This window comes from Neophocaena asiaeorientalis, unplaced genomic scaffold (genome assembly GCF_003031525.2).
Source record: "Neophocaena asiaeorientalis asiaeorientalis breed wild unplaced genomic scaffold, Neophocaena_asiaeorientalis_V1.1 scaffold938, whole genome shotgun sequence".
Lineage (NCBI taxonomy): Eukaryota > Metazoa > Chordata > Mammalia > Artiodactyla > Phocoenidae > Neophocaena > Neophocaena asiaeorientalis.
The window spans coordinates 229,041-254,640 of record NW_020175671.1 but is presented as its reverse complement, the minus strand read 5'-3'; the positions used below and the strand labels follow the sequence as shown (position 1 = coordinate 254,640).

The following is a 25,600-nucleotide window of genomic DNA, read 5'->3' as shown; positions in this document are numbered from 1 at the left end:
TGTCCCACCCATCTGGTCACAAAGCACCGAGCTGATCTCCCAGTGCCCTGCGGATGATTCCCACTAGCTATTTTACATTTGGGACTGTATATATGTCAATATCATTCTCTCACTTTGTCCCAGCTTGCCCTTCCCCCTCCCCATGTCCTCAAGTCCATTCTCTACATCTACATCTTTATCCTTGTCCTGTCCCTAGGTTCTTCAGAACCTTTTTTTTTTTTTTAGATTCCATATACGTGTGTTAGTATACGGTATTTGTCTTTCTCTTTCTGACTTACTTCACTATGTATGACAGACTCTAGGTCCATCCACCTCACTACAAATAACACAATTTCCTTTCTTTTTAATGGCTGAGTAATATTCCACTGTATATATGTGCCACATCTTCTTTATCCACTCATCTGTCGACAGACACTTAAGTTAGTTCCATGTCCTGGCAACTGTAAATAGTGCTTCAATGAACATTGTGGTATATGACTCTTTTTGAATTATGGTCTTCTCAGGGTATATGCCCAGTAGTGGGATTGCTGGGTTGTATGGTAGTTCTATTTTTACATTCTTAAGGAACTGCCATACTGTTCTCCATAGTGGCTGTATCACTTTACATTCCCACCAACAGTGCAAGAGTGTTCCCTTTTCTCCACACCCTCTCCAGCATTTATGGTTTGTAGATTTTTGATGATGGCTATTCTGAAAGGCGTGAGGTGATACATCATTGTAGTTTTGATTTGCATTTCTCTAATGATTAGTGATGTTGAGCATCCTTTCATGTGTTTGTTGGAAATCTGTATATCTTCTTTGGAGAAATGTCTGTTTAGGTCTTCTGCCCATTTTTGGATTGGGTTGTTTGTTTGGTGATATTGAATTGCAAGAGCTGCTTGTATATTTTGGAGATTAATCCTTTGTCAGTTGCTTCATTTGCAAATATTTTCTCCCATTCTGAGGGTTGTCTTTTCATCTTGTTTATGGTTTCCTTTTATGTGCAAAAGCTTTGAAGTTTCATTAGGTCCCATTTGTTTATTTTTGTTTTTATTTCCATTTCTCTAGGAGGTGGGTCTTGCTGTGATTTAGGTCATAGAGTGTTCTGCCTATGTTTTCCTCTAAGAGTTTTATAGTGTCTGGCCTCACATTTAGGTCTTTAATCCATTTTGAGTTTATTTTTGTGTATGGTGTCAGGGAGTGTTCTAATTTCATTCTTTTACATGTAGCTATCCAGTTTTCCCAGCACCACTAATTGAAGAGGCTGTCTTTTCTCCATTGTATATTCTTGCCTCCTTTATCAAAAATAAGGTGACCATATGTGCATGGGTTTATCTCTGGGCTTTCTATCCTGTTTCATTGATCTATATTTCTGTTTTTGTGCCAGTACCATACTGTCTTGATTACTGTAGCTTTACAGTATAGTCTGAAGTCAGGGAGCCTGATTCCTCCAGCTCCGCTATTCTTTCTCAAGATTGCTTTGGATATTTGGGGTCTTATGTGTTTCCATAAAAATTGTGAAATTTTTAGTTCTAGTTCTATGAAAAATGCCACTGGTAATTTGATAGGTATTGCATTGAATCTGTAGATTGCTTTGAATAGTACAGTCATTTTCACAATGCTGATTCTTCCAATCCAAGAACATGGTATGTCTCTCCATCTGTTTTTATCATCTTTAATTTCTTACATCAGTGTCTTATAGTTTTCTGCATACATGTCTTTTGTCTCCTTAGGTAGGTTTATTCCTAGGTATTTTATTCTTTCTGCTGCAATGGTAAATGGGAGTGTTTCCTTAATTTCTCTTTCGGGTTTTTCATCATTAGTGTATAGGAATGCAAGAGATTTCTGTGCATTAATTTTGTATCCTGCAACTTTACTAAATTCATTGATTAGCTCTAGTAGTTTTCTGGTAGCATCTTTAGGATTCTCTATGTATAGTATCATGTATGTGCAATCAGTGACAGCTTTGCTTCTTCTTTTCTGATTTGGATTCCATTTATTTCTTTTTCTTCTCTGATTGCTGTGGCTAAAACTTCCAAACCTATTTTGAATAATAGTGGTGAGAGTGGGCAATCTTGTCTTTGTCCTGATCTTAGAGGAAATGATTTCAGTTTTATACCATTGAGAATGATGTTTGCTGTGGGTTTGTCATACATGGCCTTTATTACATTGAATTAGGTTCCCTCTGTGCCCACTTTCTGGAGAGTGTCTATCATAAGTGGGTGTTGGATTATGTCAAAAGCTTTTTCTGTATCTATTGAGATTATCATATAGGTTGTTTTTAAAATATCTTTATTGGAGTATAATTGCTTTACATTGTTGTGCTAGTTTCAGCTGTGTAACAAAGTGAATCAGCTATACATATACATACATCCCCATATCTCCTCCCCCTTGTGTCTCCCTCCAATCCTCCCTATCCCACGCCTCTAGGTGGTCACAAAGCACAGAGCTTATCACCCTGTGCTATGCAGCTGCTTCCCACTAGCTATCTATTTTACATTTGGTAGTGTATATATGTCCATGTCACTCTCCCACTTCGTCCCAGCTTCCCCTTTCCCTTCCCTGTGTCCTCAAGTCCATTCTCTACATCTGTGTCATTATGCCTGTCCTGCCCTGAAGTTCTTCAGAACCATTTTTTTCCTGATTCCATATATATATATCTTACGGGTTTTATCTTTCAATTTGTTAGTATGGTGTATCACATTGATTTGTGCATATTGAAGAATCTGTGATAAACCCCACTTAATCATGGTGTGTGATCCTTTTAATATGCTGTTGGATTCTGTTTGCTAGTATTGTTGATGATTTTTGCATCTATGTTCATCAGTGGTATTGGCCTGTAGTTATCTTTCTTTGTGACATCTTTTTCTGGTTTTGGTATCAGGGTGATCGTGGCCTCGTAGAATGAGTTTGGGAGTGTTCCTCTCTCTGCTATATTTTGGAAGAGTTTGAGAAGGATAGGTGTTAGCTCTTCTCTAAATATTTGGTAGAATTTGCCTGTCAAGCCATCTGGTCCTGGACTTTTGTTTGCTGGAAGATTTTTAATCACAGTTTCAATTTCAGTGCTTGTGATTGGTCTCTTTATATTTTCTATTTCTTCCTGGTTCAGTCTCAGAAGGCTGTGCTTTTCTAAGAATTTGTCCATTTCTTCCAGGTTGTCCATTTTATTGGCATAGAGTTGCTTGTAGTAATCTCTCATGATCCTTTGTATTTCTGCAGGGTCACTAGTTACTTCTGCTTTTCATTTCTAATTCTATTGATTTGACTCTTGTCCCTTTTTTTCTTGATGAGTCTGGCTAATGGTTTATCATTTTGTTTACCTTCTCAAAGAACCAGCTTTTACTTTTATTGATCTTTGATATTTTTTCCTTCATTTCTTTTTCATTTATTTCTGATCTGATATTTCTGATTTCTTTCCTTCTACTATCTTTGGGGTTTTTTGTTCTTCTTTCTCTAATTGCTTTAGGTGTAAAGTTAGGTTGCTTATTTGAGTTTTTTCTTGTTTCTTGAGGTAGGATTACATTGCTCTAAACTTCCCTCTTAGATTGCTTTTGCTGCATCTCATAGGTTTTGGGGTCATTGTGTTTTCATTGTCATTTGCTTCTAGGTGTTTCTTTTTTTTTTTTTTTTTTTGCAGTATGTGGGTCTCTCACTGTTGTGGCCTTTCCCGTTTGTGGAGCACAGGCTCTGGATGCGCAGGCTCAGTGGCCATGGCTCACGGGCCCAGCCGCTCCGCGACATGTGGGATCTTCCAGGACTGGGGCATGAACCCGTGTCCCCTGCATTGGCAGGCGGACTCTCAACCACTGTGCCACCAGGGAAGCCCTGCTTCTAGGTGTTTCTTGATTCCCTCTTTGATGACTTCAGTGATCTCTTGGTTATTTAGTAGTGTATCATTTAGCCTCCACGTGTTTGTATTTTTTGAGTTTTTTTCCTGTAATTGATATCTGGTCTCATAGTGTTGTGGTCAGAAAAGATACTTGATACAATTTCAATTTTCTTTAATTTACCCAGGCTTGACTTGTGGTCCAAGATACGTGCTATCCTGGAGTATGTTCCATGAGCACTTGAGAAGAAAGCGTATTCTGTTGTTTTTGGATGGAATGCCCTATAAATATCAATTAAGTCCATCTTGTTAAATGTGTCATTTAAAGCTTGTGTTTCCTTATTTATTTTCATTTTGAATGATCTGTCCATTGGTGAAAGTGGGGTGCTAAAGTCCCGTACAATTGTGTTACTGTCGATTTCCCCTTTTATGGCTGTTCACATTTGCCTTATGTATTGAGGTGCTCCTATGTTGGATGCATATATACTTACAATTGTTTCATCTTCTTCTGGGATCGATCCCTTGATCATTATGTAGTGCCTTTCTTTGCCTCCTGTAATAGATTTATTTTAATGTCTATTTTGTCTGATATGAGAGTTGCTACTCCAGCTTTCTTTTCATTTCCATTTACATGGAATATCGTTTTCCATCCCCTCACTTTCATTCTGTATGTGTCCCTAGGTTAGAAATGGGTCTCTTTTAATTTTATTTATTTATTTATTTATGGCTGTGTTGGGTCTTCATTTCTGTGTGAGGGCTTTCTCTAGTCGCGGCAAGTGGGGGCCACTCTTCATTGTGGTGTGCAGGCCTCTTTGGTTGGTGAGTGCCGGTCGGCACCGAATCGTCTGTGCAGGAATCTCCCCGCTTTGCCCTTCGCACCCGTCGCTGTGCACTACTCCGCGGTCCCGAAACTCCCCCCTCTGCCTCCCGCAGTCTCCGCCCGCGGAGGGGCTTCCTAGTGTGTGGAAACTTTTCCTCCTTCACAGCTCCCTCCCACTGGTGCAGGTGCCGTCCTTATTCTTTTGTCTCTGTTTTTTCTTTTGCCCTACCCAGTTACGTGGGGAGTTTCTTGCCTTTTGGGAGGTCTGAGGTCTTCTGCCAGCCTTCAGTAGGAGTTCTGTAGGAGTTGTTCCACGTGTGGATGTATTTCTGGTGTATCCGTGGGGAGGAAGGCGATCTCCGCGTCTTACTCTTCCGCCATCTTCAAGGTCCCCCCTCCTAGCATTTGTTTTAAAATGGTTTGGTGGTGCTGATTTCTCTTCACTTCTGCTTCTCTGTAAAGGTTTTAATTTCTCTATTGAATCTGAATGAAGTCCTTTCTGGGTAGAATAATCTTGGCTGTAGATTTTTCCTGTTCATCACTTTAAATATGTCCTGCCACTCCCTTCTGGCTCCCAGAGTTTCTGTTGAAAGATCAGCTGTTAACCTTATGGGGATTCTCTTCTATGTTATTTGTTGCTTTTCCCTTGCTGCTTTTAATATTTTTTTCTTTGTATTTAATTTTTGATAGTTTAATATGTGTCTTGGCATGTTTCTCCTTGGATTTATCCTGTATGGGATTCCCTGTGCTTCCTGGACTTGATTGACTATTTCCTTTCTCATATTAGGGAAGTTTTCAACTATAATCTCTTCAAATATTTTCTCAGTCCCTTTCTTTTTCTCTTCTTCTTCTGGCTCCCCTATAATTCGAATGTTGGTGTGTTTAAGTTGTCCCAGAGGTCTCTGAGGGTGTCCTCTATTCTTTTTTCTTTATTCTGCTCTGTGGTAGTTATTTCCACTATTTTATCTTCCAGGTCACTTATCCATTCTTCTGCCTCAGTTATTCTGCTATTGATTCCTTCTAGAGAATTTTAAATTTCATTTATTGTGTTATTCATCATTGTTTGCTCTTTAGTTCTATGTCCGTGTTAAACATTTCTTGTAGTTTCTCCATTCTATTTCCAAGATTTTGGATCACCTTTACTTTCATTTCTATGAATTCTTTTTCAGGTAGACTGCCTATTTCTTCTTCATTTGTTTGGTCTGGTGAGTTTTTACTTTGCTCCTGCATCTGCTGTGTATTTCTGTCTTTTCATTTTGCTTAACTTACTGTGTTTGTGGTCTCCTTTTTGCAGGCTGCAGGTTCATAGTTCACGCTGTTTTTGGTGTCTGCCCCCAGTCCGTAAGGTTGGTTCAGTGAGTTGTGTTGGCTTCCTGGTGGAGGCGGATCGTGTCTATGTTCTGGTGGATGAGTCTGGATCTTGTCTTTCTGTTGGGCAGGACCATGGCTGGTGGTGTGTTTTGGGGTGTCTGTGACCTTATTATGATTTTAGGCAGCCTCTCTGCTAATGGGTGTGGCTGTGTTCCTGTCTTACTAGTTGTTTGGCATGGTATGTCCAGCACCAGAGCTTGCTCGCCAATTGATATTATGTGGGGCTGGGAGGTCTTTGGTGGCCCAATGTCCTGAACTCGGCTCTCCCACCTCCAAGGCTCAGGTCTGACTCCTGGCCAGAGCATGAAGACCCAGTCAGTCACACAGTTCGAAGAAGAAGGAGGGAAAAACATAATAAAATAAAATGAAATAAAGTTATTAAAACAAAAAATAAAAGAATATGTTATTAAAATAAAAACTAATAAAAAAGAAGAGAGCACCCAAACCAATAAATAAATCCACCAATGATAACAAGTGCTAAAAATTATATAAGATAAGCATAAAAATCAGAAACTAGTCAATTGCATATAGCAAACCCCAAGTCTACAATTGCTCCCAAAGTCCACCACTTCAATTTTGGGACAATTCATTGTGTATTCAGGTATTCCACAGATGCAGGGTACATCAAGTTGATTGTGGAGATTTAATCTGCTGCTCCTGAGGCTGCTGGGAGAAATTTCCCTTTCTCTTCCTTGTTCGCACAGCTACTGGGGTTCAGCTTTGGATTTGGCTCTGCCTCTGCATGTAGGTCGCCCTCTGGCATCTGTTCTTAGCCCAGAAAGGATGGCATTAAAGGAGAGACTGATTAGCGGGCTCTGGCTACTCAGGCTGGCAGGAGGGAGGGGTATGGAATGCAGGGTGAGCCTGGGTCGGCAGAGGCCAGCATGATTTTGCAACAGCCTGAGGCATGCTGTGTGTTCTCCCAGGGAAATTGTCCCTAGATTACGGGACCCTGGCACTGGTGGGCTGCACAGGCTACCAGGAGGGGAGGTGTGGATAGCAACCTGTGCTTGCACACAGGATTTTTGGTTGGCTGCAGCAGCAGCAGCCTTAGTGTTTCAAGCCTGTTTCTGGTGTCTGTGCTGATAGCCACGGCTTGTGCCCGCCTCTGGAGTTCATTTAGGCAGTGCTCTGCCTTCTGTGGGCAGACAGGGTAGGAATCCCATCTCCTGGCACACCTTGAAACAATGGTCTCTTGACTCTTAGGCACTTCCAAACTTTTAACTGGACTCCCTCCTTGTGAACTGTGGCACACTAGCTACATTCAGGCTGTGTTCATTCAGCCAACCCCAGTCCTCTCCATGGGGTCTGAGCTCCGAAGCCTGAGCCTCAGTTCCCAGCCCACACCCACACCAGCGGGTGAGCAGACAATCCTCTCAGGCTGGTGAGTGCTGGTTGGCACGCATCCTCTGTGCGGGAATCTCTCTGCTTTGCCCTCCGTACCCCTTTTGCTGCGCTCTCCTCTGTGGCTCCGAAGCTTCCCCGCCACCACCCCACCATCTCCACCAGTGAAGGGGCTTCCTAGTGTGTGGAAACATTTCCTCCTTCACAGCTCCCTCCCAGAGGTGCAGGTCCCCTCCTTATTCTTTTGTCTCTGTTTTTTCTTTTTTCTTTTGCCCTCCCCACGTACGTGGGGAGTTTCTTGACTTTTGGGAGGTCTGAGGTCTTCTGCCAGCATTCAGTAGGTGTTCTGTAGGAGTTGTTCTGCAAGTAGATGTATTTCTAATGTATTTCTGGGGAGGAAGGTGATCTCCACGTCTTACTCCTCCACCATCTTGAAGGTCTCTCAGGCTTAATATTTTTACCTTCTTACATCCAATTCTGTCTTTGTATTCATAGCACTATTCATTTAATCAATAGTCAGTGTTTACATAAAATGAGTATACAGGTGTTTACTTCAGAGCCAGGTCATACTGCATAATTATATTTCCTTCCTTACCCTCCCCCTTATCCCCAGCATTAATGATTATCTTTGGGTTTTGCTCACCTGATGTACTATATCCATGTACTTAATTCCTTATAAATATTCCATTAGCTCTGTCAGACATGCCCACTCATCTTTCTCCACTGATATGCCTCTCATATCAAATATTCTGTGAAGTCCTCTGTTCCTTGGAGACCTCGGTCCTACTGCTTTCTGCCCTCCTGATCTAGCTGGACAGTGTGGCTCCCTAAGCCCGCTGCAAAGCTGGACCCCATGACTTGTGACTTTGTTTTACTGTTCTCCAACATTGGGCCTATGATTTTCAGATCCCGTGTCTTTCTCTTACTTTGCTCTTCCAGTAGTTTTGTAGGAAAAGGTGCCAAGGAAGTAAATTCTCTGAGTTCTTGCACATCTGAAAATGCCTTTATTCTACTCTCACATGTGATTTATGCAATGGATAATATAGAAGTTGAACATTTCTTTTAGATTTTTAAAGGCATTTTTCTGTTATATTTTAAAACTCAGTTTTGCTCTTGAGAAATCTGATGCCATTCTAATTCTGTGTTTGGTATATGATTTGTTTTTTCCATCCTCTGTGGAAATTCTCAGGTTATTTTCTTTATCTACAATGTTTGGACATTTTGTCATTATGTACTTTGGTGTGGGTCTTTCCTTGTGCTGAGTACTTAGTGTGCTCTTTTAATGAGGATAAATTTTTCTATTTTTTGTATTATTTCACTGATAATTATCTCCCTTTTGTTTATTGTTTTGTTTTATTTGTTTACTTTGTCTTGCCTCTTTTTCCTGGATCCTATTCAGTCAAGAGTTAGACTGCCAGGATTGATCCTTTGTCAGTGATGTTTTATTCCCTACTTTCCATTTCTTGTTGTGTGTGGGTTTTTTTTGTTGTTGTTGTTTTATTTTTCTGGGAGATTTTCTTAATTATAGCCTTCTAAACTCTCTTTTTCACTTTTTGGTTTGAAAATTTTTGAATATTTTGTATTTTTTATTTCCAAAAGCTCTTCCTTGATCTTTGAGCTTTTCTATAGCATCTTGTTCTTGTTTTATGCATTATCTTTTTTATTGTCTCCAAGGACATTAATTAAAATTGTTTTAACATTGTCTTTTTCTCTGTCAAGATTTCTGCATCCTTTGGTTTATTTCTTCCCTTTGTCTATTTTACACTCTCTTTTTCATGTGGGAGACTTTCTGTAAGTAACTAACAATCCTTGGTCCTATGTGAGGCAATAGTAAAGTCAGTTTCTCTGGGTGGATCTCATTGACCAGCACACTTGGCTTTCAGATGAATCAGAGAAGAACCTGACTACTTTGCAGGATAACATACAAATAACAGTATATAGAGAGAGTTTTTTTCCCTTTGGGAGGGGATTTCATTTCTTCAGGGACAGTCCCTCAATATTACTTACTCTTAGTATGAACATCAGACATTTTGTTGCCTGGGAGTGAAAAGCAATGGGCAAGGGGACTTGATTGTTCTGGATTTTGAGTTTAAAAGAATCTTTAAGCTATTTTTAGCTCGATATCTCACTCTGCCCTTTGCCATGTTTTGAGCTTCTCCTTGGTTATATGAGGGCAAATCTGTTTCTCACTCATCCTTATCTCTTTACAAATGCAGAATGCATTTTAATCTATGGTTTTCTCTGGCCCACTTATCTGTAACCACTTCTCAATCTGCTTGCATTTTCCAGAAATTTGTTTAAATTTCTCCCCCACTCCACTCACTAATATCTTCTCACATTTTCTTTTTTAACCTTATCAACATATACCTTATTTTAAATTCTTTTGCCATCATTACAGCAGAATGTCTAGAGGAAGAGGAAATAAAACGTGTGTAGATATAACCAGAAGTCATAGCTCTTCCTTTCAGAGATGTTATGATTTTGGCTGATATTTTTATTTCTCTTGGAATTTCAGTAGGAACACTTAATTCTGGGTATACTTTTAATATATTGTTGAGAGAGAGTTTTGAAAAAGTCCTCTACCACCCTCTTAAATATTAAGGCAATCAGAAAAGATTCTGCCTGGTCAAAGTCTCATTTAAACTTTAACATAGTAAGAAATAGCTTTCCATCAGTGGTAGAGTAGGAGAACTATGCTCTGAACTAGAATGGGACTGTCTTTATCTGGTCAGCTTCATTTATTGTCTCTGTTGATACACTAATCAGGGCAGCAGTTCTGGAACATGGAACCAGTTGGACCAGCTAAGAGTTTTACAAAACCTGCCAGGGAGCCATCACAGAAAACTTGAGGTCCCTTAGAAGTTATGTGTAGAATTTCAGTGGATCTACCTTCATAATTTTTCATTTGTTCTTCAAACCATTGAATTGTCCTTTTGTTTTGAAACAGAATCATATTTCTCTCTATATCAAAGAATCTTGCTTTTTTAACCTGACATAGGCATTACATGGAACCCCTGAAGTTATAATACTGTGAAAATAAGAGTGGTTATGGCTATAGTGGAAGAATCAACAGAGCCATACTTTGATGTCTTGGCTGAGACTTTAGTATGACATTGGGGAGGGGCAGGCAGCAGGGGCAGAGAACATGATGAGTTGATTATTTTTAGTAAAATTTTTCCATGTGTACCTGACTTACATTCATGCTAACAAAATTAACTTTCTACATGGAATTATTCCTATGCTCTAGAAATGTGAAATGTAAATAGTTGTTCTACTGATGTCCCAACTTCAATAGTGTAGAAAGCAGCCTGTGTTCTTCATGAGCAATAGATAAGTAGTGATCATTTGCTACTAAGTGGAATTTAAACCAACAAAAAGTTGATAGTTATTTTACATCATTTTAAACATTTAAGGTTGGAAGATAAAGAACACTTATCAGGTAAGCTAATAATGGAAAATAAAGTAGAAGTGTATCAACTTCCAAGTCTCCGTTTCTTAAAAGATAGTATCACCAACTGGCTAAGACTAATTCCACTTCTGAAATGAAGATCATCTTCCAATTGACAGCTTACTTTATTACTCAGCTACCCTCCTGGAACTCATAGTGTTTAGAGGGGAGTGAAAAGCTAATGATTATGCATTAGGGTGTGATATATACACAGTAAGAGGCATATTGAAAAGTATCATATAGTAGAGCACAAGCTTTCCAGTCAACCAAGACCTGGGCTTGAATCCTGGCTCTGTCATCTGATACATTTATAATCTTGAGCAAATCTTGAGAAACCAGTGCTCAAAATATATTGTAGAAAATCAAATAAGGCAAGACATCTACCCTTAAGGAACTTATAGGAGAGGCAGACAAATCATTAAGAAGAAAAGGTGATGATTGCTATGGTAGAAGAATGTACAGGGTGCTATGGGGTAGAGAAAGAGGCATCTAAATCAGATGAAAGGCCAGTGAAATCTTACAGAGATGTGAGCTTTGAAAGACAGAGATGGTGTAGGGACCAGAATTCCAGGCAGAAGCTGTGTCATCGAAGGTCGTGTATGTGCACAAGGCTGTATTACTTCTTGTAGACATGGAAAGCTAAGGAAAAGTTTTAAATAAGGGAGTCAGGTTTTCAAACCAGGATTTTTGATAGAGCAATTGAGGAGTTGCAATGTGGAGGATGAAGAGGAGCAGGTGAGACTTGCAGTAGGCAGATTGATGAGTAACAAGTACTCCAGTTGAGAAAAGGTATAATGAATACACAGAATGCCAGGTAAAGATGATGAGGGGATGAGGCTACAATAACCAACTTGTCCTAGTTTGCCTAGGACTGTCCTGTTTTTAAAAAAAACCTGAAAGTCCCATGTCCCGGGAAACCTTTCAGTTTCTGCAAAGCAAGATGGTGGATCAGCCCATCTGAGGCTCTGAAGGTAGGAGTGAAATGGATGGGGACACTGATCCAAGTCATATTCAGATGGTAAAATCTATAAGACTTATAACTAGTGACAGAAAGGGAGAAGTTGAAGACACTAATCAGGTTTCTAAGTTGGTTGCTGGAGTAGCGAGTTGTACCATCATCTGAGAGAGATTGAATCACTGTGTGTAAATTCTTTCAAATCATGGACTTTTACCTCTTCTTTATAGTCCTAGTCAATAGTGCCTCTTTTGCACATGTATTATTCATGGCAGTTCTCTTTCTTAATTCTACAATTTTGACTGATTTGCAATTTAGATCTGAAAAAAAATAATACAAAGCAATCTTTTAGTGGCTCTATCTTTTGTTAGTGCAGTAACATGGAAATATGTAGCAGTACCCAGGCCATGTGTCCAGGCTGGAGGCAATCTCCTTATCTAAAAAACAGGTGCTGGTGTTTGTACTTTTTAGGTTGTTCTTAGTAGAAAGGACTGAATTTTATAGTCGGTCTCCTAGAGAGAGTTCATCTGTTTTAAATACTTCACAACCCCTAGTCTTTGGATTTGATTCCCTAAATGTGTCAAAAACAAATACATTTCAGGCTACCATTCTTATGAAATAAATTTTAAATGATGCCATTTAGAAAAGTCAGGGGAGACATAGAAGTAGCTATTCAGCTCATTTTTAAGTTTTCAACTGGATATTTCATATTTATGTTGTTTTCTTATTCTCTGAATGATGGATAACATTCCTTGATTCTTTTGCAAACCAGCTTGATTGTACAAGCCACAGATAAAGGTATACCCAGGCTTTCTGGTACAACTGTGATCAAGATACAAGTGACTGATACAAATGACAACGCCCCGGCTTTTCTCCCCTCTGAAGCAGTGGAAGTTGCAGAAAGTAAGTGTGGTGATTTGAAATATCAAACTTGTATAATATCATCTACCATTTTTCACCTGGGTGCTATGTGAAATATAAGTACTAATCCTCAACAACCACATAACATAAATAGTTTTTATCTTCATTTTACAGAATAGAAAATGGAGGGTCAGAAGTTAAATATCAAATGTCAAAGAAGTTAAAAATTAAAGTTGGGATTTGCATTCAAACCAGCAGGAGGCTGGTTTCCCAAGGTCAAACCACCATTCCACACAGCTTCTTTATGTGTATGGACATTGCTTAAAAGTGAAATCTCTATGAAGAGCATCTTTTGTTGACTGCGTTCCTCACCATGAAGCTCCCCTGAGAGGCAGTGATGTTCTTAGACTAATAACTCTATTAGTCTTTGTGTTGCTGAACTCAGGTCTGGCTGTTCACCTCTCGAAAGCCAAACTCAAGAGGCAAGTGTTGGTAGAAAGGAAAGGCTGATTTTTTTCAGGAGGCCAGTAATTGGGAGGGGAAAACATACTTGTGTCCAAAGGCCAATTCCCCACTGCTGATCAGGGGGCAAGAGCTTCTAAAGGGGAGTTTCATGGGTGTATAGCCAGAGGGAGGGGGCTATGAGCAGAAAAGCACAGTCAACTCTGAGGATTAAGTTGAAATTTGTCATGTGGTAGTCTGATCAGCATCATCTTGATTGCTTTAAGCCCAGTTAATCTTCAGTTCCAGGGTCGGTTTGTTCCCATTTCTTTAAGGCTGATTCTCAGAATTGTGGCAGCTTATGTCATGGCTACAGCCTGGCCATCATATAGTTAACTTCTTGATCTGGTAGAGGTTTCAGTATCTACAAAACAGCTCAAAGAATATAGCCCAGAATATTATCTATAGCCCTTGAGGAGGAGCTAAAGGTCCTTGACCATGCTTAATGACTAAACTATTATAATTTTGTCCTGTTTGACTACTTTTCTTTTGTTTCTGTATTTCCTCACTTCTCTGATTAAATTTATTCTTTTATTTTTTTCATTTTTTGGTCATGCCACGAGGCTTGTGGGATCTTAATTTCCCTACCAGGAATTGAACCCAGGCCCTCAGCAGTGAAAGAATGGAGTCCTAACCACTGGACCACCAGGGAATTCCCTAAATCTATTCTTTGACTAAAATTTTTCTACACACAAAAGAAAGGGGGAGAACATGGTGGGGAATCTGTCCCAGGAAAGCCCCATAAGGTTCTGCTCAGTTTTATCTGCAGTACACTAATGACAAGTAATAAGTGAAGGGAGTTGGATGTTCCTTGCCCAGAGTTATCATTTCCTCTAGTGTAAACTAAACTTTAACATTTGCAGAAAAATTTTACCACATTAATGGTAGAGGTTGAAAATACAAAGTTTTACGTTATATTCTGATTAGCCTTAATTGTTTGGGTCTCTGGGTTATATGAAGACTCCATAGTCTGTGATCTCAAAGTTGTTTGTGGTCAATGGCTGTACTGGTAAAACCAACCCAACTTTTTATAGTTGAAGTTGCAAATAGTGGCCCTTCACTATCCTCTCTCCTTTTACTCTTAATATCCAACTTCTTCCTAAAATGTGCTTAACATTTTGTTATGTTCACTTTCCAAACAACTTATAAACATTACTGCTTGCAGAGGGCTATATTCCAGAAATTTTTATATATAAGGATACCTACAAATATTTTTAAAAATCTAAAATACTCTGCCAATAAAAAATTGTCTAGTTTCGCCTCTCACCAGTTGGATATATTTTTCCCAGCTTTTACTGAAGGTAAGAGTACATGCACTGGAATCAAAATGCAACAATGTGCCCAAGATAAATATATCACAAGAACAAGCTGTATAAATCAAAACATACCGAAAGGGGTCAAGTGTGGTTGGTGCATGTCAAGAATGTTCAAATTTGAAACATGAAAATTATGAGTCTCCCACACAGTGGAACTATTCGGAATGCCTTGGCATCTTCTTTCCACCTGCACCATACCTGTCAGATCCAAAACAAAGTCCCTGTCTTCGCAGTTTAGGCTAGAGAACATATATGACATGTGAGACATTTACCATGTCATCTATTTGTGATTTTTTTTGGTGAATAATATTAGATATCTGTTTTCATCACTAGTATGATGTACACTTTCTATAGTCTTTATAATTTTGAGAGTCAGATTTTAAGAGAAGGAAGCAGTGTGTGCCACTCAAAAGAAATAATTTTATAAAAATGAATATAAGAAATTAAGTATTTATTTCTAACTTTAGCATCCAAATATTTTCATTTAAATCTTGCCTACTTTTCATAAATTTATGTTTTGTATTAATGTTTTGAGTAATAACCTTCTTCCCATCCACATCCCCATTAATATATGGTTTTGATATAGAAACTGTATAGTACAAATAAGTGGCTTAGAATGTTTCTTGGTGCTGGACTTGTGTTATAAACATATGATGAAAAGTGTAATATAAAAATTGAATATACTCTACTTCCTCAATTCCATACTCACTGGTAAATTTTCACTTTTATTGGGCTCATAAATTCTTCAGAGTTTTTGTTCAGTTCATAACGAGCCTTGTATGAGAAATCATGCCAATAAATAGCAAATCGTGTTGGACTTAAAATCAAAATGCTTGGATTGAACTGTTAAAGAAAAATATTTCAAAGGATGACTTTTAATGGAGACTGACAGTGGTCATGACTATTTCAGATTCTTTGCCTGGTGTAATTGTGACTCAGATATCAGTTCATGATGTGGATTTGAATCCAGCTTTCATCTTCAGTTTCGTCAAAGAGAGTAATCCTGGAACTAAGTTCGCTATTGATCGGAACACTGGGGTAGTGGTGCTAGTGAAAACACTGGACTTTGAAGAAGCTACTGAATATGAGCTGCATATCCAAATTTCAGATTTGGTGCACCACACGGAAGGGACACTCATCGTCCATGTGCTGGACGTCAATGATAACCCACCAGTATTTTCTCAAGATTCTTACCAGGTAGAGAACTTAAGAGATGTTGAAACTTGAAAGAATAGGGAATAATGTTGACACTAATTTAGACAAACAGACAGTATTCACTGCTTTTACTGCCTAAGTTGTTGCTGAGAGTTTTATATTTAATATTATGGAGGATAGAAGTACATATGGAACTGAATATCACATTCAATTCAATTTCTTAGGTATGTATCACAAATCATCATATGAAAGTATGTCACCATTTTTCTAGTTTTTAGGGATTGGGATCCAGTTGTTCATAATAATTGGGACTTGCCTAATATTTGCAAAGCCACAAATAAGACAATAAGGTAGTTTGGATTATCTGCAGTTAATTTGAGAAAACCTTTTCTTTCCTAGGCATGTATTTTTGAATATATTGATTAAAATTTTGCAGAAACAAATCATGAACAAAACTCTACAGTGTAAACTGTAGATTTTAGAGCATAGTATATGTTTATAGAAGTAAGGACAATGATAACATTCACTTAAGTATTTGGATATGGGCCCCAGGACTCTTGAATGTAACAAATGCAAGGTTTACCTGTAAACACAGGAGAGAAACTAACAAATGCAAGGTTTACCTGTAAACACAGGAGAGAAGCTAAGCTAAATAATGATCTTCTGTGAAGGCTTGTTAAATAATACAATGCTCATAATTATAAAGTGTACAGTATAATAATACATTAGTAAATGCATTAGCTGTCCTCTACCACACAGAAATAATTTTTATAAGGAAAATTTTTCATAATAAAAATCAAAACTGAATGAAAAATTTTAAAAGTTTTTGTTTTTCTGAATTCTGGAACTACTAATACAATCTTCTTAATATGTTCACTCTATAAATTAATCTGCCTAAAAAAGTCAGGTTCTCTGTCTTTTCTATAAGCAAAATGAATAAAAGGGCCTCAGGTTCTGACCCTGCTCATGAAAATAGCTACAACCTTAAGCACAGTGCCCATCTCCCTCTTTTCCCCTCAGGTCACCATTTCCGAATCGGTGCCTGTGGGGCACGCAGTGCTGACCGTGGTGGCCACAGATGTGGAAAGCAACGAGAACATTTCTTACAGGATCCTTTCTTCTTCTAAGGCATTTTCAATTGATCCTACAAATGGTGAGTTATTTATAGTGGCTTTAGCATTCATAGGTTTGAGTTACAGGGTGGAAGCCTGAAATAATCCTTTCCAAATGTGCCACCTCCATCCCCACACGCTGGTATCAAAGACACCACCTTCTTATTTCTCTTCACGTCAAATGCTGTGGTAGCAGATCCTGTTGCTATTTCTCTTCTCCAACATCTCAATGGCTGGAAAGCAAAAGGAACTGATTAAATGCTGGCAAATGCACAGAAGTTCAGAGACCTCAGTATAGTAAATACCAGCTCATCCAGCCAACCAAGCACAGTTGTAATTAGCCCAGGCCTCAACAAGAATCAAAATGAAGTCAAAGAGGTTCATTTAGAACTGAAGACTTCATGTTACCAGAGTTTAGAAGCTTTTCTTCCAAGCCAAGTACAAGAAGTTCAGTAACAGCATCACATATTCAACAAAGACCAAAAAAAAAAAAAAAAAACAAAACAAAAAGGAAAATTATTTGAGCATCTCTACTAAGTGAAAACAATTGAGGATGTTCTGGTTTCTTTGATGTCTCCCAAGGCTCCTCGTTTTGTTATCAGAGATCAAGACATTTGTAGTTGTGAAATGCATTCAGGCAAGGATTTCAGGTTAGAAAAGTAAAGCATTGTACAGAGAAAATTTAACAGCAAGTAAACATTAAAAGCTAAATTTGATAAAGATAAATAATTAGCAAAGTGCTGTCCCTAGCAGAGCACATGCTAGAAAAGAACAGGGCTGGGACACATTACACTGTGTGTTCCCCATTTCCACCCACCACTGCGTTGTTTCACAAGTGAGAGCTGACTTATAAGTCAAACTCTGGATGATCCATGTTAATTAGGTTTACTCTGCTGATCACTTTGCAGTTACACAAATATCGAATCATTATTTTGTACACCTGAAACTAATATAATGTTATATGTCAATTATATTCTCAATTTTAAAAAGTTAACCTCAGGATTACCTGAAGGGAGAATTTAGTCACAAAATACCAGTATGAGGCCCTCAGAGTATGGTAACGGGGAGAAGTAGGTAATGTCGCCACACAGCCTGTAGATGAATGATTACTGGGTGGACTCGAACATGTCAAGAATTTGGCTTTCCTCTCTCTCTCTGTCTCGCTCTCTCTGCCACAGCAAATTGCAGTGTGACATCATCCCTCTGAGCACTCGATCCTGGCAACACTTTTGCTTGATATGCATTATCAATAGACTTTACATTGATTAGAATGTTTTTAAAATCTTGAATATTATCAGGTCAACTGAGTTCATGGTGGGACCCAAACTGAAATGTGGCATTTAAAAGATACCATTTTGTATTCTTTCTTTGTGGTCATACTTAAGACACATTTTCCTTAGAAAAATATTGTTACATACATACTTATAAAAATTAAATATTTCTATATTTAAGATGATAAAACGTATTACACATATTTCATCAATAGGGGAAAAATCCACTTGCTGAATTAAACAAGAGCTTTAGGAAAAGCATCTCTAGAATTCAGCAATAGTCGTAAGTCTGCATTATCATATTTACTACTTTCATTTGACTAGCATGAGTGCCATCCAGCATTTCCAGAATAAATATGTTTATGCCAGAATGTCTCTATACATGTGTCTATGCATAGTAGAATGGGGTATAAGTTATTCAAATAAGAATATATTTTCTTTAAAAAGTAATAATGGAACAATTTACTATACAAAAATAAAATGTTTAAAAACTTGTGGCAAAGTCATCTTCAAGCAGCACACATATTTAATAGCGTGAATGCCATGAATATTATTTCTGAATCTTAAGTGTTACAAAAGTATAAATGTAATCATCTAAATTTTCTATTTGGAGTTACCTTTGGTTGTAACTAACAGATATCTTTACATATTAGTAAATATTTGCTGACTAAGATGATCATGAAAATTTTACTTCACAACATTGAAAGACTATGTCTTGTTTTTCAGGCACAGTATATACTATCAATCCTGTCTTACTTCTGGATAGAAAATCAACAATTCGATTTCTTGTTGAAGCCAGTGATGGTGGAATTCCTGACCTGAAGGCTGTTACCTTAGTGGAGATAGAAATACAAGATGTGAACAATTATGCCCCTGAGTTTGCAATAGAATATTATAATCTTAGCTTGAGTGAAGACACTCCAATTGGAAGCACACTTGTCACCTTTTCAACTGTTGACCATGACTGGACCCATGAAAACACTCATGTTGAATATTCCATCATCAGTGGTAATTCACAGAACAATTTCCATGTGGAAACTAGTTTCATTCATTCAGAATATACTTACAAGCAAGTTGGTTACCTGGTGTTGATTCACAATCTGGACAGAGAAGCAACCGCCAGTCATAAGCTTGTCCTTCTGGCATCTGACCATGGCTGCCCTCCACTGAGTTCCTCAGCCACTGTGTCAATAGCAGTACTCGATGTGGATGATAACCCACCTACATTCAGCAGTCTGGAATATCATGCCCACATCAAGGAAGGTGCCCCTCGAGGGAGCCCCATCACTGTGGTCTCAGCAAGTGACTGTGATGTGGCTTCACATGCAGAAATCGTCTACCACCTAATCTCTGGAAATGAGAAGGGGCATTTTCACTTAGAAGAAAAAACTGGAGTTCTTTATTTGATTAAACCTTTGGATTATGAAGAAACGATAAAATTTACTTTAACTCTCCAAGCTTCAGATGAAGAAAAGAAGCATTTTTCTTTTGCAGTTGTGTTTGTCAATGTCCTGGATGATAATGACCATGCACCTCAGTTTATGTTCCCAAACTTGAACTGTGCTGTTCCTGAAAATCTTCCTGTTTTCTCCACCATATGTTCTGTAAATGCTTTGGATTTTGACACAGGTCCTTATGGAGACTTGACCTATTCTATAGTTTCACCCTGTTCTCTCCTTCATGAGATGCCGCATGATCATGACCTCTTTCTCATTGACCCCTTATCAGGGGATATTCGTGCTCAGCAAGTCCTTGACTATGAACATGACAAAAAATACTGCCTCACAGTTCAGGCCAAAGACAAGGGTGACTCAACAGCCTCCTTAATGGTTTGGGTGGATATTGAAGGGATAGATGAGTTTGAACCCATTTTCACTCAGGATCAATATTTTTTCAACCTCCCAGAAAAGAGTAATGTAAGACAGTTGATTGGCAGAGTGGAAGCATCCGATGCAGATGCTGGTATTGATGGAGTTATTCTTTACTCCCTCGAAACTCCATCTCCCTTCTTTTCAGTAAATAAAACTAATGGAAATATTTATTTAAGTGGAGCCCTTCCCCTAATAAAAAGTCAAGTCAGCAAAGAAGACACCATCGAAATGAAAATAATTGCTCGTAGCCCCAAACCGGACTCCAAGTTTACATCTTGTACTGTTTTTGTGAATGTGTCTTTTTCCTTGGAAGGAAAACACTCCACAGAATCAGCTAACAGCTTTTTGATCAGTCTCACTGTCTCCTTTTTAGTGTTTTTCTTACTTGTTTTCATTCTAATTGTACTTATTTTAAGACATAAACAAAAAGATGCAATAAACAATTTTGAAGAAAAGAAAATATCATCATCTTTAGATATCAGTGTGAGACTGACCAGGGATGCCAGCACGCTGAAATCCTTCCAAAAAACTAATGAGAGTGATAATGAGGTAGTCCCTGTGGACTCCATGCCTGAATGGTTGAGTTTAACAAGAATTATGGAGAAGGACATTGCACATCCGTACAGGCACTCAAACTCCAGTGGTCACTATTCTGTGGAAGGAGAAACTGCAGAAGATAAGGAAATCCAGAGGATAAATGAGCACCCTTACAGAAAGGACTCTGACTCAGCTCTGAGTGATCGGGAGTCCAGGGTGCCAGACTCCGGCATTCCAAGGGAATCAGACCAGCTCTCTTGTTTGTCTGGGGAAACTGATGTGGTGGTCACTGCTGAAACAGCAGAAACCAGCCATACATTTGAGGAAGGAGATCAAGGACAGGGCTGTGGCACTACCTATGTTCAAAATAACATCTTACTCCAGCCTCCAAAGAAGAGAGAAGGAAAAGTGGGCATCCTGGCTGATGTCAGAAAAGAGGCCGTCTTTATTTCAGGTGATCAGGAAGCAGGATGTGCAGCTCTTTCAACCCAGAGAAACTCTGATCATGATGTAAGAGGCAACTATCACTGGGATTATCTCCTCAGTTGGGAACCTAAGTTCCAACCTCTTGCATCAGTATTTAATGATATTGCAAAACTAAAGGATGAGCACTTACTTATGCCTGGCATTCCAAAGGAGAAGAAATCTTTTGTTTTTCCACCACCTTTGATAACAGCAGTAGCCCAGCCCGGGATTAAAGCAGTTCCACCAAGAATGCCAGCCATAACCCTGGGGCAGGGACTTCGGAAATACCCACACTCCCCCATTCGCTATCATCAAAGTTCTCTGCCGAAAGCCATGACGCCCAGTTTTTCTCCATCCCTTTCTCTGCTGACCACACAGACCCCTGCCATAACCCCGCTGCTGTCAGATAGAGAGTTATTAGGAACACATCTGAGTGGTACATGCCATGAACCTAAAGCAGCAGATGAAGCTCAAATATAAAACAATTGTGATGTCAAGCACCTGCTCTCCATTGGTCATGAATGATTGGACAAAACATTCCTAAGTGAGCTCCTTGAGATTGGGTTCATTTATCTATGAGTGAGGGATACAATTTAGTCTAGGTTTTTAGAACTCTCTCATTTAAGTTTGGAGAATTTGTTTCAGTCTTAATGAGAAGTTACCCTGTCTTTTAACCTTTATGTTTTGCTCTCAGGACTCAAGTTTGTATATATTAAGTAGTGTATATTCTGTCACACCTGGTCTTCTGTATGGTTAGATTTCCAAAGGACACAGTGAACTTGGCTGACTGCCAAAATGTTTATATGAAAGTAAATGGAAATAAAGTATACTGTATTCTGGTCACTTTACTGCTGATTATTCTGCTATTTATAAAACAAATTAGTAAAGACTGAATAAAAAATGAGTGTAGGACAAAAAGTAGCAGAGAGGGGAAATTTGGAAGGATAAACAAGTTGTAAAGTGAAGCAGTTTTCTGCAGATCTGATATACTTGGAGATGCGTTTCCCCATTTTCCCCATAAGCCACACTTGGGGAGTTTAGCCATAATTTGAATTTACTATGGTGTCTTTTGGAAATCTAATGAGAAATTAAGAATGAAATTTGTCATACCTCTGTGCCAAATAAGAAAATTATTCTTGATTAAATGAACCAGAAATGCATGTTCTTAATGGAGAGCCAGTATTGATAAAAGCAATAATGTGTGGTTGGCTGCCACTGAAGACATATTTCCTTGGCTTTCTTTACAAATAAAATGATTTTTTTTTCAATGTTCTGTCTTGTAACATGGTACGGGTACAGACACTAAACTCTGAAGATTAATTTGTGTATATTTCTTCATTTTATTTTCTTCTACATTCAGTAACTTTTGGTGAGAAATAATTTATCCACTCAATGTCAGTTTAAAAATTTGCACTCAGATAAAATTATGTTATTTGCTAATAATAAATTTCATAGAGTAATGTAGCAATATATTTTTAATGAAGATTTTTTTATATAAATACTCCTACTATAAAAGTTAAGAATGGATGTCAGAAGTCTTTCTACCATTTGTTTATACTCTTATTTAGCTTCAACTGTCACTAGGCGGAACAGTTTGGCAACATGGTTAAAATAATTCTGTTTTGTACAACTACTGTTTCAGAGATATAGTGGTACTGTGTGGTGCCCATATATATATGTATATATAAAATGCTATCTCCTTCTGTTTGGTGAGCCTGAGAATCTGTCAGAGATTCTTATCCCTTCCAAGAAAGCAGAGCACATCCTGATGAGGCTGGTCCAAAAGTCATCCATGGTAGGCAACGTGGCCAGGCTTTGGAGTAAGAGTTTAGGATTCTAATGTCGAGTCTAGAGGGCATCTGGTGTAGTTTTCTTAGTAGTTAGTGTGGGATTCAGCTATAGGAATATTTCCTTTATGTTTTCTTTCAGTAGTCCTATCTGTAAATTTATGTGGGATGACTAATGTCTCTTTACTGAAAAACATTTTAGGATGCCATGTTTGATATCTAGTTTTGTAGATAAATAATTCTAAGAGTTCCTATGCTGATTTTATCAAATATATATTAGAAATTGTATGAAACATGAAGGTTTTTGGAGAAACCTGGAATCCTAGGGAAAGTGATTTAGGCATGGAACGCTTAGATATTGAAGGATGAGTGCATGTTTCTCTTTTTCTTCATGGCATCCGGAGAAGAAGATTTCATGGTTTTTCTAAAAAAAAATAATAATAATTACAGCGTTCCAATGTTTATTCTCTCTTTGATTTTCTTTGAAAGATTCCTTTGAGCATACGAAGAAATGCTATATTGATTTTCTTTTCTAATTATACATGGAAGTTTTGTTTTGCAACAGAATTATTTCTAGGAATCAAGAACATTTTGTTGTTTTTAATTAAACAGGTTCTTCATTACTTATGCTTAAAAAGCTATCTATCTAACTCTTCTGTAAGTTATTTGCCAGTGATTTTATTCCTCATTCTGAACACAATTCTGCATTTTTTTCTAGACATTTAATAAAAACAGAAGACATGAAGAATTTAGAGCTATTCCTTACCAACATCTAGTGGATTTTTAATTGATGACTTTATTAATACAGTATCCAAAGCCACACCACTGCCAAACGACTATTACAGTAGGGTTGAGAGTGAAAATGTGAACATGCTGGTTAAGTGTTTGCAGTAAATCATATGTCAGCCCTTTCAACTAGAGTGCTTTTTTCCTAAGTAAACAATATAATTTGGACAGTTTTCCTTCAAGTTTAATATTAACTTGCCTCATATGTTCTGTGTTACTTTGCTGATCTACACACCAGCTTTAGCACTCTGGAGGGGGTACAGAACTTGTTAGTGGAAAATCATATTAAGCCCCAAATTCATAAGCTATAAAATAAAAGACAGTTGTCTCTTGTGGAATTTTGCCTGCCTGAAATTCTGGACTTTCTCGTTGGCAGCCTTAAAAATACTGGTGTAAATCAGGACCAAATGGATATCAAAATTCCATGTCCTAGTAGTAATCATGGAGTTAGCTTCCAAAACAGATTCCCAGGCAAAGAAAAGGAAAAATGCAGCATCTTTAGGGATTTGATCATTTAACTGTTCTTTAAAAATATTATAATGCACTGTAAACTACCAGCTGCTTACAGGTGTGCACACTTGGTCCATGATAGATGTCCTTGTGAGACAGGGCTTGTGTTTCTCAGCACCTTTACCCTCAGTTTCAGAGTCCCCCTTTCTGTGTTTTCCAGAAGTTATGGTGATGAAAATTAATTATTAATTTAAAAATTATTTCCATCCAAACATGTTTTGTTACTTTTGTTTTGACCTTTTACACATACCTTATCTTTAAGTTAAAAAAAAAGCAAGACATAACTAAGAGGATCTAAGATGTTAACCCACTTCAGAGCAATGAAGGATATGGATGGCTAGTGGATTCTCTCATGATGTCATGGATAAGCTCATTGGGTTTATTTTCATTGAGCTCAAAACTATAGAGCTATCTGTTTGGTCATAGCTGGAGAATTTGTATGGATAATCATTCTGTCCAAGAGGGATGCCAGGACCAGGAAAGCTGCAGAAGTGTTGCTTATGACCCAAACCAAGCATTCCAGTGTGAGTCACTGAAAGTAGCTTTCATCCATTGTAAAGATGGAGGGAGAGAAGGAGGAAAGGAGAGAAGGGACAAAGGACAGAAGAGAAAAGAGAGGATCAAATCTGAAAAGGAATAGTTTAGGGCATGGGTAAAGAAATACAAGAAGGCAAAAGGGTAAGGACCTGTAAAAAGAAATTTTTAAGTGTAAAGATTTTGCTGAGTCACTTGCCCTTCCTGGTTCATCCTGTTGAGGAATCTCTCTCTTTTTTAAGGAATTTCTTTTCTCCTTCTTATCTGCTCCTCTCGGGTCTCTCCCTCCATCATCTGAAAATTTAGGTTTATCAAGCTGTGAACCTAAAGCTAGGTCACAATGAACTAGAATGCATTTGACCATAAGCACTTGAATTTGTTGTGGGGTGGGTTTTTTTTTTTCTTTTTGGTGAATTAAAGAATTAAAAAATCGGAATATTGCCTTACCTTATTCCCCACTCTACATAACGTTGGCATTGCAAGAGCCACAATTTTAAGTTAGTGACTTCATACCAAATAATGAAAGTTCAGAAGGCAGTTGGGACAGAATATGGAATTTTAGTACTTAGTCTTTTTTTCTGGTAGCTCATCCTCTTTAAAAATGAGCACTTGCTTCATAATTGGGATTTTATATTAAAATGTTACATTTTATATAAATTTTAAGCCACAATATAGGCATAGTCAATAGTTTGTTCTCAAGTATTGTCAATTTTATTTGAATTCTGGTGACAAAAATTATTTTGATTCCATATTCATCAAAGAAATCTGTCTCTTAGAAACAAAATTATGGCAATCTTAGAAAGAATCAACCCCAAATGACTGGAGTATCAGACTATTTCTTTCTCTTAGACACTTGGCACTTGGCTATTTAATGACAATTTAACACTTCCTACTGTTTTGGTCTATATAACTTTCCTCATCTCACCCAATATATTTGCTAAGCCAAAACTGTGAAATGAGTAGTAGAGAGGGGAAAGTGTACCAAATAAATAGCAGATGCACAAGTGCATCTCTTGAGTGAGAAAGCCTTATTTTGGTTAGAAAACTAAATACATGGATTTTTTTGTTAGATAGTAAACCCTCAGGGCAAAGGCCTGGTCTCCACCTGTATTATGAAATACAGATGTTCTTAGAATGAATGAGTACATATG

General features: G+C 38.0%; 1 protein-coding gene across 2 annotated transcripts in view; it reads left to right on the top strand.

Moving 5' to 3' along the window:
• DCHS2 (dachsous cadherin-related 2) overlaps positions 1-21,357 on the top strand; it is a 278,660-nt gene extending 257,303 nt beyond the window's left edge. For both annotated transcript variants that reach the window (XM_024731773.1, XM_024731772.1), the window contains 4 exons: positions 12,516-12,646; positions 15,332-15,618; positions 16,597-16,729; positions 18,686-21,357. In XM_024731773.1, coding sequence (XP_024587541.1) covers positions 12,516-12,646; positions 15,332-15,618; positions 16,597-16,729; positions 18,686-21,312 — 3,178 coding nt within the window. In that variant the 3' untranslated portion in view covers positions 21,313-21,357. The remainder of the gene's footprint in view (positions 1-12,515; positions 12,647-15,331; positions 15,619-16,596; positions 16,730-18,685) is intronic.
• Positions 21,358-25,600: the final 4,243 nt, after the last annotated feature.